We start from the raw sequence: 21,278 nt of genomic DNA, 5'->3' as shown, positions 1-21,278 counted from the left end.
CTATTTTCGATCAACTCAATCAAATAACGCATGTCAATGAATTATCCAGTTCCGGCAAGAGCTAGTAATAAAGTCAATTTTGTAGATAACATAAGCTCAAATAGAAGAAAAAGAGAACACCCATTTTGAGCCCAAACAATAACAACTCTAAGAGCAAGGATTAACTAAAACTCTACCGAAAACCACCAATCAGTACGATTAACAAACAATCATCCGGCTCTGGCAACCACAATATTCTTAGGGGTCACGCTCTCGATCATAAATCGGTCACTTGTAATCTTTCGATTGTAAGCGTGCCGAGATGGAAGAAACGCAAGGTAACCTGCAATCGCGATCGAATACCCTCCCCTCACTTTCTCCGCTACGAAACCTTTCACCTTCGCGTTGGCCCTCCACTTATTCTTCAGCTCCATCCACGCCCGGTGTTTCCTAAACCTCCGCGGGAGGAGGAGCGGCTGCTCACCTCCACCACCAACTTCAGTCTGCCCCACCATGTCATCGAACCGGGCAGCGGCCTGCTGCTTGATCCGAGAATCGCCGGTTACCAAATCAACGAAGCATCGCTGCAAGACGAGATTTTTCACCGGCGATTCTCGATTCGATGGGTTGAGGAACCCGACGCGGTTCGTGAGACGGGCAGGGCCCGCGATTTCTGGGGGCTTGATCAGCTCTTCTTGCGTGGCGATTCTGGGCCTGCCCACCCCTGCGTCTATGAGGTACATTTCTTCTCTCAAACGTACAACTTTGGCTTCCAAGGCGAGTCCGCTGCGTAGAAAAAAACTTGAATTGGATCTCGGGAATAGCCGGCTCATGTACACGCTCATCTTTGCCCACTGACTGCTCTTGATCTTCAATAGAGGGGTTTTGCAGAGGTTTTCTATGAATTGAAAGATGGGATAATTGGCATTCTACCCCTGAGTTCTCGAACTTGACAATTGCACCCCAGACATGTTTTTAATTACCTCATATACTACCCAGAGTTGTCGAAATTTGAATTATTTTTTATTAAACATTGATTGATTCAATTACAATTCATCAATACAAATATGGCTTCATAGACCCTAACTTTTAATTGCAAACCCATAGATGAAAAAATTGATATAATAACTAATCATCTATGGAATAACTAGTCATTCTAGAAAGCGACTTATCAAGATAGTTCATTTTATTACCACATATAACAAATTTAAAATAATGATATGAAAATTTAGCATTAAAAAGAATATATTTAATGTTATAGTCTATGATATAAAAATTACAAATTGCATTTGTGCTATAGTTTATTAAAAAAAAAGGATTAAACGACCTTAGTTCTTGAATTATTATTAGATTTTTATCCTAATTTATGCAATTTCAGCTATCCAAATAACTTGATTTGCTTATAACAAGAATACATTCAAATATATTACACATGCAAACATAGGATAAAAGATAAAACAATTTTGTTAATAATAATCTTCTCGTTTGGGCCATTTAATTTTTGTTCCTATTCTTTCCCCTGTCTCTAGCTTTATTAATATAAACCATCACATCTTATTAACAATGCTGCATGCTCTTGTAGTTTGCTCTTCGCCCCTCTCTTGCAAATTCATCTGTATTCCATCGGGATACATCAAAAGTTCAACATACACTCCATCAAGATATATCACATAATATTAAATCAGTGCAATTAGGTACGACTTATATACCTACCATTTGATATTGTGGTGGGATCCATTTCAACCGATGCATTTTGCTGTTTTTCCTTCTACATTTACATTGGAGCTTTCAACACAGCTAAAAATCAAAGAATAGTGCGAGAAAGTGTAAAGAACAGGAGGATCGAAGACCCTGAAACACTGTTTGCAGAAAGTAGGCATCCGAGCGTGTCAAAATGCGGAGGATGAGACCAAGGGCCGTCTGCCCATCCGAAGTGAAATTAGAGCTATCATTCAGGAGTATCTCGCTCCAACAACCGTGCAAAATATGATGAACTAAAGGCTGTGATCATCTGTTCAAACACACTGCCATATTATATATGCTTCAAGTCTAAGCATAAAAAATGCCATACTAAATGCAAGTGTTTCTAAATACTTAAGAAACGAGTAACTTTTGTATAGTGGCTCAAATGGAAAGAGGTGAAAGTTTTTATGCCTGAGGCGGTGAAAGTTAAAAACAATAGTTCCATATCCACAAACTTCGCAACCACAATTTGCTGTACGCTATACATCTGGAGTCCAATTCCGACAAAGATTTTACATCCACAACCAAGAATGCGTCTTCATGCTCAAGCGCAACACTGAAGTCAAGGCTTTCTGCAACTATCTATGAACATCAAAAGGTCATGAAATACAAAGCTTTGTACCAGCTAGTATTATGGAGACTGTCCAACTTATCTCTTGAGCAAATTACTCACATAAATTACAGCTGCCACCTTTTGTGCTTCCTCCTCGCTTTTTAAAAACCAGAATATTTCCAAGAAGCAACACAAATCTAGTGTTGTAAGTTATGATGGGAATTATGAAGGAGAGCAGAAGACTTCTTTACAACAGGCTTTTAAAGCCCCCCCAAGACAGATTCATCACTAAGATATTTGTAGGGTGCAGCTACCCCAAACAATTCTTCTTTATATACTTCAAAAGCAATCTTTCTATCCGTTTCACACACTGTTTGTCGGGAAAACAACATTTAAACAAAGAAATTAGAGCAAGAAAACTAAAGGATATACAAGAATTTACATGGTTCGGCCCATGTAACCAACATCCATGGGCAGGGAGAGAGAAGTCTTATTCTTCAAAAACTGATGCAGCATCAATGAACAAAAAAAAATAAAAACTCATGGTACATAATGAGACTCTAGAACTGCTTATATATACACTCTAATAAATCAGTAACGATTGTTCCATAGATTAAGTATAAAAGTGATATAGGCCCGAGCCCTCGGCTTCCACCACAATCTTCATATTCTTCTCTTCCGGGTTGAGCTTCCAAAATCTCGAGTCAGGGCACTCAAAGTTGAGTACCCTGATTCCCTGGTAAGTGTCCCATATTCATGGTTTTCTGCCACCATTTTGAAACAAAAGCACCACAACATTAATTCTTCTTTAGAAAATTGGTGGAGGCGCCAAAAAAAAAAAATGCAGGGATTACTATATTATTTGTCTCAAACTAGAAATTCGTTGATATGCATGCTAAGCCAATTAAAAATAAATAAATATTCAGATCGCTAGTGTTTATTATGTGAAAGATTGATTTTCTTCACTGGGCACATTATACACTTATGAGTTAATGAGTATGGCAACACTACTTCCCAGGAAGAATAAGGTGGTAGGAAAAGTTCAAAGTATTAAGGAAGAAGCTAAGCTTACCTTAAACTCTCCCACTTTCCTTTTTGTTTCTTTTCATAAGTGATTGTCACCTATTTAAGGAAAGATGTATCCATCTCCAGAACATGCAACCATTCCCCCCATGCTAATCAACGAACTACTTCTCTTGATCCCATACCAAACTGGAGACTGAAGCTCACTGTAGGGACTAAGTTTTCCACTTATATCTTGGTTTCTCCAGCTAATTAGAATTTTGTCTTGCTTTCCAGCATCAGTTTTGCAACTTGCCATGAATTTCCCGCATCAACAGTTTTGAGTTGTCGACAAGCAGTTTGCTTTCATACACAATGTAACGATGCAACTCATGCTTAGGGGCTGGCCTGAGTGAGCTTAGTTCAACAAGTGGATTAGTGATCGCCGATCTATTGCAGATCTCTTTTGCTGGTTGAACGTGCTTCCACCAGAAATCAGACAATGCTGTCTTCAGGATATTCCAGTACTCCACGTCGCGGTGTAATCTAAACAAACTACTGCCATTAACAGTCCAGACATACATGTCCATCCAATCTCGGTCAAGTATTTCCATCAAACCTTGAGCTTGGGGGATATAATGCAGTGGCACTCGTTTCCATGGGTGGGCTTTGTTCATATCACCACCAAAGAAAGGGCATTTAATTTCAAGAACCCCGTGTGTTGGCAAGCCATAAATAAAGCTGTTAACAGCTCCATCAGGGGAAGCTGCAAGCCAATTATCCTCAGGGTTCTTTTTCCCATACACCTGGAATTCAGGATTGGATACTGTATTTCCAGTTATCAGCTTATATCTTTCAAGAGCTTCCTCTTCCTTAATGTTGCTCCAACATGTAGCTAAGTTCCCAGAGAATGGTTCAATTGCTCCAATCTTCTCTAGCCATAATCTTGCCCGTCCATGAGGCCAAAAACCAACTGCCAAACTAAAAGTACTTGCTGTTAGTTTATGCTTTCTCAGGTGTTGCCAATTCTTGAACCAATGCTGAAGCCCACTAGATTGAAGAATGGGATGACTTTTGTTAATTATTCCAGGAGGAAACCCACTGGGACAGCCACTGTACCTCCTCTTGCTGCCGTAGAACGAAGAGATCTTAAAGTTGTTGATATGCTTGCTAAATTTTGAATGTCCAACAGAAGAAATAGAATTATTCAAGTGCTTCACTGCAGAAGACAGATGTCAAAAGGACATAAGTATCTAAAACTTTAATTAACAATTTACGTTTGACGCTTCTGTTACTGAAAAAGAGTGTTTAAGGAAATCAACAGGCAAAGAATGAATTTTCTTCTAAGAATAGAGTTCACTACTGTAAATTAAAGGACAATAAATACCTATCAATGGCTATGATATTTCTAATTTCAGGAAAACTTTAATTTAATCGGCTGTTTTGGTATTAACATGGAAAAAACAATAAAACCATCACGAATAGAGAAAAGCTTACTCAAATGAGAGCCAAAGTCAAAAGAAGTAGCAGAGGCCAGCCAATACTCGCTAGGTACTGCCGCAAAATATAAAATAAAAAAAGAAATCCATCAATCTGAAAGAAACACACACACTAGACACTGCAAAAAATAATGAGCATAACTGTGATTCTATCCCTTCTATGACCAATATAGAGAGAAACGAAAAAAAGTAGTTTGGCGACCGAGTTGATGGCATTTGACAAACCCCTTCTACTACATGATTTCATAACCATCGATTGCAAGGCTTCTCTCATCAACCCTTCATGCAATTTTCACTAGGCAATTCATCAAACAGGTGGCAAACAACTTCCTAAACACATCATATCATAAACCATGTCACGCTACCCATCAAGAAGTTGTTTCAGTTCATCCACATAAAAAATTCCATCCACTCGCTTTAGACCCATCAATCCATCACTAAAGTATTTTAATTTAATACGTATACGCTCCGTAAAAAAATTCTAAATTGAGACCAAACAGTTCCGGAAAATCTTGAAAACATCGTTAAGTGGCGAAGAATAACAGAAACCTGCGAACACAGACTAGAAAATAACAGCTGCTGCTAGCCTGCTACCTCACAATCTTACAGAAAAAAGAAATAAGAAAAAACCAAGAAAAGTTTCGGGATTAACTCGGGAAAGACTTACTTTTATCATCAAGATATATAGAACCAGCAGCTGAAGAGGCCGTACCTGGGTATTGGCGGTGAAATATGAATGTGGGGTTTAGAGAGGGTTTAAGGGGGTGGAGGCAAAGCCAACAGCTAATAGGATTTAGAACAGCGACTCTTGCCTTTGTTTACTTGTAATTTCTGAATAATTGGTTTTAACTTATGATGAAGGACTTAGGGGGCAACACTGTCGAGTGTCGACTAACGTATAAGAACCGGTAATTACACCCACGCTCCTGTATTATAGTTTATTTACACAAATTAATTATATATTTTAAAAAAATTAATATATGTTCCAATTGAGTGTTGTGTAAGAAATAAGAATATTTTGTGATATGTTTCTTACAAAAGGGTGGTAATATAATGAAAAATGTGTTTGTTTTATCATTATTTTTTGTATGAAAAAAAAATGTGATACAGTAAAAATATAATTAGATTATAATATTTTTTTTGTACGAAAAGATGAGACAGTGATAATTTTGAATAGAAAATACGTAATATTTTATAATAACTTTTTATATGGAAAAATATGAGAAAATGAATTTTTTGTGGTGAAATAGCACTAGAAAGATCCAACCATAGATAATAAGAATTTGTTTGGACAATTTTCCCATTGTACGCATCAGCGATGTGTTGAAGTTCCATGTGTTTGTGAACCATAGATGACATACTGCCACATTTGTGATTCATGTTCTTATTCTTTATGCATAGTACACAATGATGGATGGTGTTCAACTTTGGAGGCCTTGTTTCTTCATATCAAGAGGATGTTCGCGATTTGCGATAGCTTTTATTTTTATGGTAGAAATAAATTATAGTGGGAGTTAGTAACATTTGAAAACAAAGGTAAAATGTTGAAAAAATAAATAAATAAAATGCTTCTGGGAGAGCACTTAAAATGCGCAATTTTACAAATAATCTGCAAAAATTGTTGAAAATAAATCATCTTAATTTAAACCGTTCAAAAGCGCAAATTATAAATAAAAACAGTATACTGATAAGCACTTAAGTTAAGCTATTGCAAACAGTGGTTATTAACTTTCCAAGAAAACAGTAATGCTCAGTAATCTTGCAAGTTCCAAAACTAACTTGTGACAAAAGTATGTTGAAAGAACTGAGAGAGCAGCTTTCAGCATTAGCATACAAAAAATTCAAAGTCGCTCTGATAAATATAAGTAGATCTACTACACCACAGGGGAGAAAGGGAACTAGTTAGAGTCTGCATTGCTTCTATGTATGGAGAAAAGAGAGATCGTCAAAGAATGTATAAAGACACACGCCCCGTTCACCATAAGGCGTTGGGTTAGTTTGTTTGATCAATCAATGCGTTGACTCGTCACCAAATACCTCAGTGTTGCAAACTGGACATGTCTGAAACGAACAAGTAGAATTAGCTATCACAAGTATTAAGAAAACAGAGCAAACTCACGGATCAAAAGATGGATGCTGGATTACCTTGTTGATGCTAAGCCACTTGGAGCCGCAGTCAGTATGGTATGCATGCTTGCATGGCAAATTGATCTGTCGGTCCCCTCGTTTGTATCGCATCTGGCAAATGACACATCTGTTGTCCCACAGAGAAAAGCATGACAACCTTGAAACTTATAGAGCTCTAAGTAAAAAGGTGTAGCATCTAACATTTCTCCTAATTATAATTGATTAACTCAATGCGTTTCCCGCAACCCATAATGCGGTAGAATGGGCAGAAACTCACAGAATTTATTCAAAAAAGGAGGTTTAAGGTCCGTTTTCCAAGGAAAATAAGAACCTAATCTGCAGAAGGTCACCTGTCTCCAGATTTTCTTCTTGAGAAGATTCCACCAGACTTGTGTTTTGAGGTCGGAAGCATATTTATGAGCTCTTGCGAAAGTCCTCTACTCTGAGTTCCCACTGCCTCGCCTAAATCAAGCAGTTCCTACACATTTGAATAACCAACGCAATAGAAAAAGTTAAATAACTGTCATTTTTCTGCACAAACACTGGAAATGCTTACAAATGTTGGGGGAACTACGAAAATCGCATGGTTTTCCCATTTTTCTTAGCATTTTGTATGTCTATTTATGCATGTCATTCCTGCTGTACAGCAGTGTACTCAGAAGAGGTGGATGCTTTACTATCCTAGAACGTGCATATTGACGACCTAGATATCCCACATTTTTTAATACACCAAGCGACGGTATCAATTACTTTGTTAGACTATCAACTACAGGCATTGCCTTATTCCTTGGAAATCCTTTATTACCAACTTCATGAACAAATCTTACACTACATATGTCAAATAAAGAATGGCAACATTACCTATTAACTTCGACATTGTAATTATAATACTCGTAACAAGATTGGCACTGGTATTGTCCATTCTTGACGATCAATTACTTTGCCAGTATATGATGCAGTTTTATACTCAATTTTTGAGCGCTTGCTATGAATCTTAAGAAAAGAGTTCACGAGGTAAAGGGTCGTTGCAAGGGGAAGAACCCACATTGAAACTAAATGCTCTGATACATCAGATAGCATGATAGCAAGCATGAAACAGTAAAAGAAAAGCTGTAGAGACAAATTTCCCTACCTCATACGTCATGGTGTCAGGATCAATATCGTCTTGCCATAAGACCTGTCATAACATAAACAACATGAAACAAAGTTAAAAAACAGACACTAAAAAGATTCACAACTTTAACCCATGCCATTCATCAATGAAAGTGGAGTTTAGCATCTATAACCAGAGAGAAAGAAAAAAATTTCTCTGACGACTAGAGAACGTGCCAGCAGTCAACATCATCATACAAGTAAGAACATTGCAGAAAAAATTGTCTTAAACTCATCCAAGTGAATAAAGAAAAGAGTGAAAGTGAATGGAGATACAAGGAGTTCGTTTCTTTTTGTCTATGCTTTGGAAGTCTTTCTTTAGAGACCGCCCACGGTTATAATCTTTGCTTTCTTGTGTACGAATAACGCTTTCTGACAGTTATCAATTAATGGGGTACTTTGAAGCTTGCTTTTAATGATCACAGCACAGTCATTACAACCATTTCCGTTTATGGGGGGTTTCCAATCATTTCACATGTAGATGGATGATAAGTATTGACTTCACTTATTTTTTCACATTTATTTGTAGGGCTGTAAGGGTGCCGATTGTATATCTATTATCTGTCCCAAGCAATTGAAATCAAAACTTAAAATTTTCTCCCATCAATAGTAACCAAGGCGGAATTACAAAGCATTACTGAAACCACCAAGCACGAGACCAAACAAATACCATAACACATGTAGCAGGGTTTTGGATTTTCCACCATCATGCAATTTTTGGTTTATATATTCCAAAAATGAAAAACATGTAAACATAAATGGAATCCTAAAAATGCCAACCTGGGTACTGCCATCATTTTGGTCGTTTGGTGAGCCTGCATGTTCAGAAAATAATGCAACAGTGTGTTAAAATAAAAAATTGACATGAAGGACCTGGGAATAAGGAAAATTTGGGCTACATGGCATTTTATAAACGCGCGGGATTCATCAGATAATTCTGTTGTCTTTCGCCTCAAGCTAGAAACTCAATAGAAGATAAAGAACTACTTACTTTCCTCTACATTCGTAATAGAATGCTCAGCAGAAACCGTATTTTGCTCGGATGGTATATCTACAGGTACAGGTTCTTCTATAGTTGTCATTGAAGGGTATTCCCAGGATCTCCTATTAAAATCCAGTCTTGGGTCCTGGTCATTGTACTCATTGAGACCATAATAAGAAGTACTCTCTGAACCAGACACTCCGTATTTGTATGAACTCATATGCATTGACCAATATGCAGATTCCTGGATGAAAAGATGAAAACCTTTATCATGAGATGTATGTTCATTGAATTCCTTCACTAGAGTCTGCTACAAGCATAAAAATTTGGGAATAGAAAAGAATAAATCATGTCATGGTCTAAGATAATCATGAAATGCATGCAGAAGACTCATAAAAGGAATATTAATAGGTGATCACAAAACTCAACTGTAGTTACAGCAGAGATATCCCCACTCTTCAAAGCAGTTCTAGTTTTGAGCAATTACTACTTCAGTTTATTGGTCTCACAAATCTAACTTCATATTCCTAAGACCACATGTTTGAGCTGGGAAAGCATTTTCAAATAGAGCCAAAGTTAAATATGATATGTTCATCCCTTTCATGACATCAACACAGCTAGACATTCTTCATGAGTACAGAACACATACAGCAATACATAAGCGTGACATTCAGAAATAAAATGCTTTTTCCTAGCATATCAAGACATGAAGTGCAAAGAGCAGTGTGCTAAATCCAAATGTTTGTAAATATAAACTTGAGATACTTTTTTACATGCATCCGAAGGTTGCTCTGTGCACAGACAGATGCACACAAGAAGTTCCGTTGATATTAATATAGGGGAAAAGGGCAGATGACTCGGCCAAATTTCATTATCACCCAAAATAAATCCCTAATACTGGAGCCATAACACTTGTTGTGCCTTGTCCCACATAACTTAAAGAAGATAGAGCAAAACTAGATTATAATACAAGGAATAAGCATTTCTCAACAACAGCTTAATTGTGGTCTGTGGTTGAGACCGACAGATGATGTTGGAGCTGTTCTCAAGGTGCTATCCACTAAGCTGAGCCTGGGCCACGGATCATGCCAGGTAACATGGGAAAAACAAATGTGATCTAGTGGACACTTTTGGCCTTGCACACATATACGTCGTGAAAAAGACAGGTCGAACTTATCCTCTCAACATATCCAACATATGAAGGTGCATTTGAGCCCATCAGCTGGTACCACCTATGTTGACAAGACCAATAGTCCAACCAAAGTCTTTGCAACCCAGTCTGGCTGTCTCCCCAACAAAATATATAGTAGAAAAGGCAACTAGAATTCTGTTATAGCTACAAGAGGAATTAAATCTTCATGCAAATTCTTGGCCAGAAATCACACTTTCTCTCTGATGTTTTTCACACAGACACTCCAATATCCCGCTCCTGCATATTGGAGTACTCTTACAACTTTTTACATAAGTATCAGTGCATTACATAGGCATTTGAAATTCTGCTCAATGCAATAGATACACAACAGAAACACTAAACGAATCCATAAAACACCACTTATATCTCAAACAAGAGCATCCAAGAATCTTGTCTAACTGCAATATCAAGTCAGAAACATATGGATACACGCACGTTTCCATCCATTGTCTGATCAAACAAAGTAAACGCCGTTTTCATCACCCGGCAACACTTTGTCAACAGCGATTTGAGCATCAAAAGAAAATTACCTGATCATGCATCGGCAGCATGTTAACATAATGCAAAGGGGCCGCTGGAACCCCGCCAAAGAAATCCATGAAGCCCTCTGAGCAGACAGGGTAAGAGTAGCCGCTGTCCATGTACTGCACCTCTAGCTGCTGATGTTCATTCATCCTTGTTTCAAGAAATTGGCCTCCCCAAAACAACTGGGCCAGAAGAAAACACCTGCAATAACACTAATCACTCTCCGTTGCTCAAAGAAAACAGGATCACACTCAAGATTTTGAACTAAAAACACGAAAAAAGAATCTAAGGAAACTCAAAAAGCAGGGCGCATCAACAGCCCCTTACAAGATGGATTCTTTTCATTTTTCTTTTTTTCAGAAAACCAAAAAGAAACACACCAACAACACTACACACATTACGCCCTCATGCAAAAAAAATTCCAACACAATAATCGATCAAGAATCAGTCGAAGAAGCCAAGAAAAGCGCATCCATGTATGATGATATACCTCTGCTGTGGTGGGGTGGGGAAAAAGAGGACAAAAAATGTGATTGACACACAGTGGGGGGTGTGGGTGCGTGTTTTCTCTTTGTCTTTGTGACGTCTGAAGTGGTGCAGTGGGCTGGTCTGCTTTGCTTGAGGCGCTTATGCCGGACTTGAGATACACGCCATCCCACCACACCATATTTTGTATTTACGTCTGTCTCTATCTATACCTCCCTCCCTCCCCATACTTTTACACTTTATGCATGTAGTAATTAATTATAAATTACTAGTATTTTATTTCAGATTTTTGAAATATTTAGATAATTCTGATTCTTTTTTCTTCTTTAGTTTTTATATTATATAGTTAAAGGGGGTTAACATTTAATTTTAATTTGAGTGATTGGATTTACAACTGATTATTATTATTATTTTATTGTTGAAACTATTAGAGTTTAGAATTTAGACACACATAGTGTGGCTAACAATTATTTTAGGTCATATTTGAATTGATATATGTGAATTTGAAAAAAAACATTTAGAGTCGGGATCTTAAATAACTTTGTATCGAAAAAAAATTTTCACATACACAAACGTATAACTCTCCCGAATTTCAATTGTGTTCATATTCATCAATGTAAGAATTGAGTTCAAGTTTTACTCAACCCTTTCTCATTAATGGACTTCTGACGTATACAAAAGAGTGCACTTCGAACATCTTCTAAAATGGGAGTTGAATGACTTGAAATTATTTTTTATATAGAATTATTCAAATAAATTATTATAAAAAAATTGAAATCCTTACAATCAAAATCAATTAAACCAAATATAATCTTTATGGATCTTTGAGTCAATTCCATTATCTGAATTTGAAAATAGATTTTTTTTTCAATATAGGTATATAGTTAACAAAAGGTATTGAAATTCAAGAGTTAACGAGCTTATGGTTATATTTAAAGAGTTTTAAATCCTTCAATTTTAATTCTGAATTACGTTTTGTTAAATATTAATAGATTCAAATTCTTTCGATATGGAGTTAATTGAAATCCTTTTCCAAATCTGCTTTTAAATCCAAATTCATCAATCCAAATACAATATTAAAAAAAATATATATTATTCACCTAAATAGTAACTTAATATAGATATTTATAATATTTTGAAATAGATGCTAAGACAATCATACTATATATTAAAATCAGAAAAAATTACCATTTATACCCTTACTTCTTTATCACGAACAACCCTTATATAATACTTTTAGGGGCACTTTGGTAATATTAATTATTCATTTTATAAATTCTTTTACAATTACTGTATTCAATATTAATTAATTTTATACTCAAACGTAAATCAATACGTTTAGACAGTGAAAAATTTCAATTATCTCTTTAAAAAAGTAGTTTAAATTTAATGAATTTTATTAAAACATATATTAATCACATAATTTTGGATTAATTACAAAACTTCCCATTATTCATCCATCCAAAAATTACACAGCAAAGCTTCATAAAATAATGAATCAAAATTGAAAATATAAAAAAGAAGAAAGGGGTGAAAGTGAAATATAGAAAGATGTTGGGGGGGGGGGGATAAAAAGGGAATGAGCAGAGCAAGAGCATGTGAATGTAAAGCCGTTTTAATAGCCGATGAGAAGTATAAATCGAGGTAGGGGCAGCCGAATTCCCACAACGCTGTCTGCAAAGATTTTTGCCCTACAGCTGTTACTGTAGCACCTGTCTGTCCCTACATATCCATTTTGTTTCCTCCCCCTCAAAAGCAGCTTCCTCAGTCAATGGAACATCTATTAATATATATATATATTCACCTTTTTTTTAATTTATTATTATTATTATTAATTTTATTTCTCTAATGAGTTATTTTTTTAAGTTAGCTTTTTTTAATTCTTAAATACTATTATATTTTTTTATTTAATATATAAGTCTCACCTATATAAAATTCACATAATCTATATACTTTTACACGTGACTCAATCATTTAAACCAAATTTAAATTTTTTAAAATATATTAAATGCTACATGAAATTTATTTATTACAATATTCTATTTGAGTATTTGGAGAAATAGAAATTTACAAATTTTTTCTTAATAAATGTAATGTTGTAAAGTCTATTTTAATTAATTAATTAAGTTTTTGGGTGAGAAAGGGTAGTGAATAATGGGAGGAGTGAGGTGGTCAATATAAATAGGAAGCTAAGCTAGGAAAGCAGCAACAGGAACAAGAGGAGGCCCTATCTTCTTGTTGATTGTGTCCATCTCTATTCAATGAATTTGTCCCAAAAGTGTTCGAGGAAAAGCCGCATAGGGAACTCAAAAGATGGCGCAATCACACCAATGGGACCGCTCCAACACCTTGTTGCAAGCAAGGAATTCATTTTCTTTTTTGACTGCCACTGCTTACATTCTTTGTCAGTCTGCCCGACGATCAAGTGGTCCATTACTATCACTTGTATTATGGATTTAAGTCTCATTAAATTAAAAATTAATTTTGAACACAAAATTTGCTACAAGGGAGCGTGGCGTCACAAAAGTTTATTACCACATAAATTATGAGAATATCAGTCTCAGCGATTCATCAGCAAACAAGAACGACAATTAAGATAAACATGCCGTGATATTATCTGGCACACGACACAACACCATCTCCTCCCTACATGGAAATAGTACTCTTCATGGGAGGATCTGATGTGGGAAAAACGGCTACGACACGACATGTCTTGTGCTCAAGAATTTTGACCAAGAGGCCAACAAAGTCGTTTGCATCAGTAATATATGCCTTAATTCTAGTATCTTAAACTCAAGATACTCAGCTGCATTGTCATTAGATTCATATTTCTTTCCGAAAACAATCACTTGCAGCTTATCATAACCATCAAACACACCAGCCACCAGCCCCTTTTTAAAGTTTAGACAGCCTACTAGCCTTGACCAAATGTTTGACGCGCTCAATAGGAGCAACATCAATTTTAGACACGGCTGTAGGGAAAAATAAGTACAATTGAGGGTAGTTTAGGTGGTATACATGTATTGCCAACAAATGATAGTTGTTTTAGGGTTCTACCACTTGAAATATAGCAAAATTTTATAACTAATCAATAATAACTACTATTGAAATAAATAAATCATTATTAGTAGCTTCATAGATCTTCCAATAGTCAAAATCGGAAGAAGAAAACGAAGAAAAACCAAAGTTTTATTTAGAATTTACGATCATTTGTATGTAAGTATTAACGTTTTCTAACATTGGAATTAAAATTTTAGATATCTTCAAATTCATCCAAACTTTAGTACACTTATAGCTTGAAGAAATTTACGGTACTCAACGAACACCAATATAAATATGATATATGAGCAAAAATTGATATTTCAAGTTCATACTACGTATTGGGTATTCCCTATTCCCTCTCTTTGATGCGCCTGAATCCCTCCAATCCCAAGAACGATGGCGAGGCATTTCATTGGCAGACGACAATGCTATAGCTTGAATTTTTCTGTATGAAATGAGGTAATTTCCTCTCCTACATTCAGTACTTTGATCAAATAGATGGCATTCGTGATCGTATGCTTATGACCGGCTTTCTGGACATGCTTTTTAACTACTCATCATCATATCCTCATGGTTGTTTAGAATTAGTGGAGTAATTCTGTGATTGTTGCAGGTTAATTTGGTTGTTTTTGTCCTGTTTATTGTTTCCAAGTGCATGAGTTGGTTTAATGTTCTATTATCTGTTGTTAAACGCCTTCCATATTTATTTGCCACTGAGTAGTAGCTCTTGTTCTTGTTTCGACTATTTAAGTTATAAATCTTGTGATTTTTGTGAAAGGGTTTCTCGGTTCCTTTCTCATTGGCGTTGTAAATCCTTATTCTGTCTAAATGCCACTCCAAAATGAAATTGAATGTTTTTTTCCTCACAAGAAGTGCCAGTTGCTATCATCCTGTTGGTTTTCTAAGGAAATAGTCAAATTTCCTGACGTTGGCCTATCCTTAATTTTCTAGACCGAGAGCTTATTCATGTTATTATCTTTAGCTGAAGATCTTATTCTTGAAGGATCACCCGTTATAACCAGTTTGATGAGTGGAAAACAAACTCCAATTCGTTTACCAAATGTTTCATTTAATTGCACGTCATGTCATCTTTCTGCCTTAAGACTTTTTTCTCTTCACATGTTTTATATTGAAATCCTTAAGGTCTTGGATGCCCAGCATCTTCACTATGCCGTATTCTTGAAGTGTATTAGAGTTATGTTCTTTCACATGTGTAGATATTTGACCATTTTTCAGATATATTATACACTCTAAGTTCAACTGGTATCCAGGAAATGTTAATCATAGACCTTAGAATTAAAACCTGCACCAGTGTGCTTGTAATAGAAGTAACATTTCGCAACAATGCTCGTAGAATGTTAGCATATCTCTGTCAAAAGGCCATTAAATGGTCTCTGGTGTTTTATCGCTCTAGAAAGTTTTATACCATTCTATATTCCTGTCTTCAAAGTGTTTTGATTTTCTAAGGAAGATTCAACATGTTTGAATATTTCAGTTGCCTCCCAATCTCAAACTTAGAACCTTGAAGACTTCTTTGTGTTTCTTTTATCTCTTGACAATTTTGCTTCCTGGCTTCTACATTTCACTTTTCTTGCTGACATATCCTAAACATATTTTCCACTAGGCATATCAGTTCTGCATCTTTAGAGATTTGACCTTTCACTCTTCTACTGGAAATTTGCAATCTTCTTTTGCTCTGTTATTAAATATTGGGGGCTTTCATTGCTACTCCTTTTTAGGGTGACAAAAGGAGGGGCTGAGGCATTTACGTGTGTTCCGACAATTTGCTTTTATTCTGTTATATATATTTTCTGCGGGGAATACATTAAATCTGCTGAGGGAGGAAGGAGACTCCTATGGACGGTTTCAGAAACTTGCTGAAACAAAATTAGAACTTTTGGTGCCTCAATCCATGGCTTAGAGTTTGGGTATACAGAAAAACAATCATAGTGTTTGGTTTCATTTTTGCCATTTTCGAGATGGGCCAAAACATGGTAAATATTTGCCTTGATTTGTTTTGGAAGTTTTGGTGGTGTTTTGAAACAGTGCTTCATTTGTTTTTGGTCAAAATAAGTTTACACTAATTATAGGCTCTACAACTAAAAAAATTATATACATACTCATACATATATATAAATATATATAAAAGAGACATTATTTGACAATGAATAGTAGTTTTTATCTTCCACTAAACAACATAAAACATACCATATTTATTTTATATTATCTCCAAAAACAAATCCATACATAAACCTTATTTCTAACACATAGTTATGTATCTTTGTTTTTCTCTCTCTATCTCCACAGAACACACCAAAACAAATTAAAAATGAAACCAAACATAGTGGATTCATCAACATGAGAAACAATTGAACTTGCATTATCTCATAAACTGAATAATAACAATAATGAGGGCAGAACTGAAGTAAATTAATCCAGATGGTGGTTTCTTGTATATTAGCCAACACTGTTGTCCAAATTAAATAGCAGTAGGAAGCTGAACATACCTTCTGATGTCAAGGTTCAGACTCTCTTTTATCGACACTTGGAACTTAGAAAGTACTTACTTAAAAGGATGGCCATTTTTTAGGATAATGTAGTAAAAATTTCTTTATCACTTCCTCCCTTTGTTTCTTGGTTAAATCCTAGTGGACCCTTCATGTCATTCCAAATTTAATCCAATGGCTCATCTCTTTTTCTGCACTCAAGCACGCATAAAATTGTTATGGTTTAGGAGCAATCTCTCATACTGAAGAATCCTTAGAAATGTCTGTTCCTCTTGCATGTGAGTTCATCTTCCTTTCTTTCCTTTTGTTTTTTACCATCTCTTGATTTTCTTCCATTTCAAACTTGAAGTCACATGGAAAATAGAATATCTCAGGAATCTTAAGTCTTTTAAATACCAGTCAAAGGCCACAAACATTCATTTCTTAAACTAGGAGTATTTTCTGTATGGTTGACTCCAATGGAATTTGTAGGCCTTTCTGATTTGCATCCCTACATTTCTTTAAGTTTGAGTGGTGCTTTGTTTATTAGGATAAGTTGGACTTTTCTTATAGGAGTCTAGGACAAAACCTAATGCTTTGATTAAAATCTAGAGCCACTGAGTGGCTCACTGTGGTCAATATGTCTTCTGGATACATGAATTTGCTAAATGCAAGATGCTGGTTGTGCGTGTGTGTGTATGGGTGCTTGTAAATTTTGAATTGACCTTATCTTAGTTTCTGACACATGCACACAGTTGAGAATTGTCTGCCAACATGGGTTATCATGTACATGTCTGGATAAAAGATGCTCCGATGACTCAAACTTTGTTGTATATCTTGGTTATACATAATACTGCATGTTAATACAATATGTTTCTTTCCAGTTTTTTCTTTTATTGGTGGATGGCTTGGTCAAACAGAGGAGCTGAGAAACTAATAAACTTTTTCATTAAGCTCTTAGAACCATTCAGTACCTAAAGATCCATTATGGAGATTGATTGTTATTTTTTTTATTATGCTGACATACTCTAGATAATTCTGATGATTGCTATTAAACTACACTAGCTGATATTCAAAATTCAGAGAGATCCCAACATCTTATAAAGAATAATAGAATCAGAAATCAACTCAGATATTTAGGTTTTTCCTTTGGTTTGGTTACATCGATCGATGTAGCAGTAGGATATAATTCTATGAGAAAGAGAGAGCTACAAAGAGAGTTCAAAACTATGGTGACATATCATTCCACTAATTTTGCCATTTAAATAGTTCTTATGTGATTTTTGCCATGAAATTTTTGAAGAACCCTTCCAGATCATTGAGTCAATTGGTTGTCTTAGGAAATTTGAGTTACTTTAATTTCATGTTGAAAATTTTTGAGATTTCACAAAATTCAAACAAAAAGAGATTGATCTCTTGAGGACTATTGTTGAATTCATTTATCAAAATTTCTCCAAGTTTGTTTGTATTGATTTCTTAAATATATTTGCTTCCCCAATTGTTACAGACCCCCGCCGCCCCCTGGGGCATTCTTTGATTATGCTTGATGTTTATTGCACATAACTTGAGTCAGTTTGGTCTTTGTAAGCATAAAATTCTAATTCTCTTGTTACAGTTTCTAGACATGCTTGGTGATGGTTGTATGATGAAATACTCAATGTTTCCTTCCCGTGTATCTCACCATTTAAATAGTTCTCATGTCATTTTTGCCATGAAATTTTTGAAGAACCCTTCCAGCTATTTGAGTCAACTCGTTGTCTTAGGAAGTTTGAGGTACTTTAAATTCACATTGAAAAGTTTTGGGATTTAACAAAATTCAGACAAAAAGAGATTGATCTCTTGAGGACTATTGTTGAATTCATTCATCAAAATTTCTCCAGTTTGTTTGTATGATTATCTTAATTTATTTGCTTCCCCAATTGTTGCAGATGGTTAACTGGTGATGGTTGTATGATGAAATACTCGATGTTTCCTTCCCATGTATCTCACCATTAAGGAAACCAGACCACATGCGCACCTTTGTAAAGTTAGGTACCCTGTACCTTTTTGGGTTCAAAATGGTTTTAATGGTTTCCCTTATCATGACCTGCCAAGTTGGCTAAGAGTGGGATAGCTTGTTTTTTAGCATTTGTTATTGGAGTCTTGCCTCATGAGCTTCAAGAACCAAGTAATCTCTTTCAGGCAATGTCCATTTCTTGCAAGATTTCCGGGATTATCTTTACTGGGCCAACTCAACGTGTCGAATGGCAAACAAAGTAGAACTTATTGCACCTTGCCTTTAGCTCCAGACCTTAATCCACTGGGTGTTTGTTTCAAGTAGATCAGCTTCATGGGAAGGCAAGTGATTTGGACACACTTGTTCCATTAAGTACCACAGAAAGATAGAAATACTACTTTAGGACTGTTCATGAAGTGTGATGGATACAACATGCGAGCAGATCCATATTCCATAGAGATCCACCATATCATCTATTCTTGCCATGATGTACTCTTTGCTTGGTTTCAATTTGCTGGTGGCTCTTGGCTACCCACAAAATGCTCAAATGACCTCGAAGCTCGTGGAAGCCATCGTTTTCAGCATCGTACCCATGCTCATTGAGTGGTCTATTTTCTGCCTCACTCACTTTGTGATAACCCTTTAACGGGGTTGCTCGTTTTATTGAGACTGCAGTTGCCGACCCCTTTCGTTTTTGTCTTTTTTCTTTTCTCAGAAAGTGGTGTCATCTAGAGTGTGGTTCTGTCCAAATAAAACAGTTTCATCTTTCATCTTCCATCTTCCCTTGCACTCATCACATGTCTCCTACATGATGTCAGTGACTTTATAAGTACCCTTCTTTTTGTTCACTTAAACAAAATAAACTCTCGCAATTCGGATCTGAATGAACACATAATCCACAGAATATTTGCATTTTAATGAGTGGGGCTGTGTTAGATTGGTGCCTTAAATTGTGCATGGTTATCGCTTCTGGTGATTTCCATTCACATTGTAAAGGCAACCTGTACCTTTCACACCAAATTTTGTAGATTGTTTGTCCAAAAGAAGGCAATAACTGTAGCATATGAGGTTGCAGGATTGAGGCAGGGACTTTAACCAAATATGGGGAAGATTAATGTGGTCTGGTCCATCTCACATGCCCTTATTTTGGTGCAGGAAAGAAAGAAAAAAAACTTTCTCTAAGTTTTCGTTATTGCCACTGGATGACTTCAGGGCATGGAGTGATCATTACATTCCAGAAAAATGCACAGAAACTGCAGGTTTCTCTTGTGGATTCTCTGATTATTATTATAGTGTAATGAAATGTTCATTAACTTACTTGTGATTGGTCGTCGTCACAGGTGTTTCAGGCTTTACACATTAAATATCCAGATTTGTGAAATTTAACAAGGTCCTTTTTAATTAATTTTTATTTCCTCACAAGAAATTACTGTAAATGTTGGACTGTTGCTTGCAACTACCTGAAGAATCATCAGTGCAAGTACTGTATGATTCTTGCAGAATCTTGAGTATTGATTTTGCAGATCCAAATTATGGATTGATTTATGAGTTCTGAGAAATGTTTACAGCTAATGTTAAACTAGTTGAGGTAGATGCAACTGTGAGAACCTGATGGAACATAATTACACACAGTACAGTACATTTTACATGCCGACAACTATAATGAAAATTTACAACTTCAGTCAGTCAATCCCTGATGAAAAGTATGATTTCAGTTACATTTGACTTCGACCTAAATTACTATTAAATTATTTGTTTTCTGTAATTTTATAGTTACAAATTTATTTTCTCTGTATGTATGTATGTTGACAGTCTTAAGTATCTATGTTTAACATCTGTTTTCATGAAAAACAGCATATATATGTTGCAGGAAGAAATATGAATGTACAGAAATCATCAAGATTTTAATTTTTTATTTTTTCATTACAAATTAGGAAAGTAGCGACACACTCTACATACCTATAAGGGAGGATTGTGCCTGTACTTTGTGCTGGTCTTTATAGCCGATTTATTATTGTAAAGAATTAAGCTTTAATCATATGAAAATCACCCAAAAACCAGAATGTCTTGATAAGAATTTAAAATTGTATTATGAGTATAACAATATTCTATCTAAATTAACAAACTAAATGGATTGGTGGTAGAAATCACCAAATACTTCTAAATTAGAACAGTACCAATAGTTCTTCATGTGTACTTCATTTGGAATGGTTCCAAATACTGTAGATACATAACTCATGGACAGGGATATATGGAGAAAAAACCAGTGGTTATATATACAAGCATATATATACATACAAGCACACTATATGTGCACTGTGGGTTGGGGGGGGTGGGGGGTAGAGAAGGGTAGAAATGGTAGAGGAGGAGGCATATATCACTATCATGCAGGCAGCAGTAGGCAAAGTAGCAAATGCCAATAAAGTCTGGATGACATCATCTTTCTATCTCAACAGTTACTTCTAATCATTGCAATATAAATATTTTTTTTTCTTTCTCCAAAAATACCCTTTT

At 35.7% G+C, this 21,278-nt stretch overlaps 2 protein-coding genes and 1 long non-coding RNA gene across 6 annotated transcripts; 1 reads left to right on the top strand and 2 right to left on the bottom strand.

Moving 5' to 3' along the window:
* Positions 1 to 2,680: 2,680 nt before the first annotated feature.
* LOC105169035 (Restriction endonuclease, type II-like superfamily protein) lies at positions 2,681 to 5,629 on the bottom strand. The gene is made up of 4 exons (XM_011089299.3): positions 5,444 to 5,629; positions 4,775 to 4,831; positions 3,348 to 4,496; positions 2,681 to 3,039 (listed from the first exon to the last, which is right to left on the bottom strand). Coding segments are annotated over exons 2-3 (921 nt in total). The 5' UTR covers positions 4,776 to 4,831; positions 5,444 to 5,629; the 3' UTR covers positions 2,681 to 3,039; positions 3,348 to 3,576.
* An 886-nt stretch (positions 5,630 to 6,515) lies between these two features.
* On the bottom strand, positions 6,516 to 11,435 carry BB (RING/U-box superfamily protein). Of its 3 annotated transcripts, none has more exons than XM_011089287.3 (8): positions 11,245 to 11,435; positions 10,760 to 10,955; positions 9,047 to 9,281; positions 8,836 to 8,870; positions 8,036 to 8,080; positions 7,254 to 7,381; positions 6,922 to 7,030; positions 6,516 to 6,837 (listed from the first exon to the last, which is right to left on the bottom strand). In XM_011089287.3, exons 2-8 carry the CDS (start codon positions 10,901 to 10,903, stop codon positions 6,787 to 6,789), a joined length of 747 nt encoding a protein of 248 aa, XP_011087589.1. In that variant the 5' UTR covers positions 10,904 to 10,955; positions 11,245 to 11,435; the 3' UTR covers positions 6,516 to 6,786. The 3 variants fall into 3 exon arrangements, with proteins under 3 accessions (XP_011087589.1, XP_088733990.1, XP_088733991.1); XM_088877864.1 differs by lacking the exon at positions 11,245 to 11,435 and adding an exon at positions 11,082 to 11,228; XM_088877865.1 differs by lacking the exon at positions 11,245 to 11,435 and adding an exon at positions 11,135 to 11,180.
* A 2,351-nt stretch (positions 11,436 to 13,786) lies between these two features.
* On the top strand, positions 13,787 to 20,323 carry LOC105169019 (uncharacterized). 2 transcript variants are annotated; one of them, XR_848376.3, is made up of 3 exons: positions 14,143 to 14,741; positions 18,697 to 20,023; positions 20,105 to 20,323. It is a non-coding gene; the product is annotated as an uncharacterized LOC105169019 (long non-coding RNA). The 2 variants fall into 2 exon arrangements; XR_016065765.1 differs by having other exon boundaries at positions 13,787 to 14,741; positions 18,697 to 20,323.
* Positions 20,324 to 21,278: the final 955 nt, after the last annotated feature.

The sequence above is a fragment of the Sesamum indicum genome, linkage group LG1 (genome assembly GCF_026168435.1).
Source record: "Sesamum indicum cultivar Baizhima isolate 11 linkage group LG1, ASM2616843v1, whole genome shotgun sequence".
NCBI classification, from domain to species: domain Eukaryota; kingdom Viridiplantae; phylum Streptophyta; class Magnoliopsida; order Lamiales; family Pedaliaceae; genus Sesamum; species Sesamum indicum.
Note: the sequence above shows the minus strand (reverse complement) of the source record. Positions and strands in the feature narration are given on the sequence as shown.

Coding starts and splice junctions, on each gene's coding strand:
- BB (XM_011089287.3), bottom strand. CDS start 10,903: ATGAATGAACATCAGCAGCTAGAGGTGCAGTACATGGACAGCGGCTAC. Junction 8,081..8,835: donor AAAATGATGGCAGTACCCAG/GTTGGCATTTTT, acceptor ATGTTATGACAG/GTCTTATGGCAAGACGATAT. Junction 7,031..7,253: donor AGAAGAAAATCTGGAGACAG/GTGACCTTCTGC, acceptor GTGGGACAACAG/ATGTGTCATTTGCCAGATGC.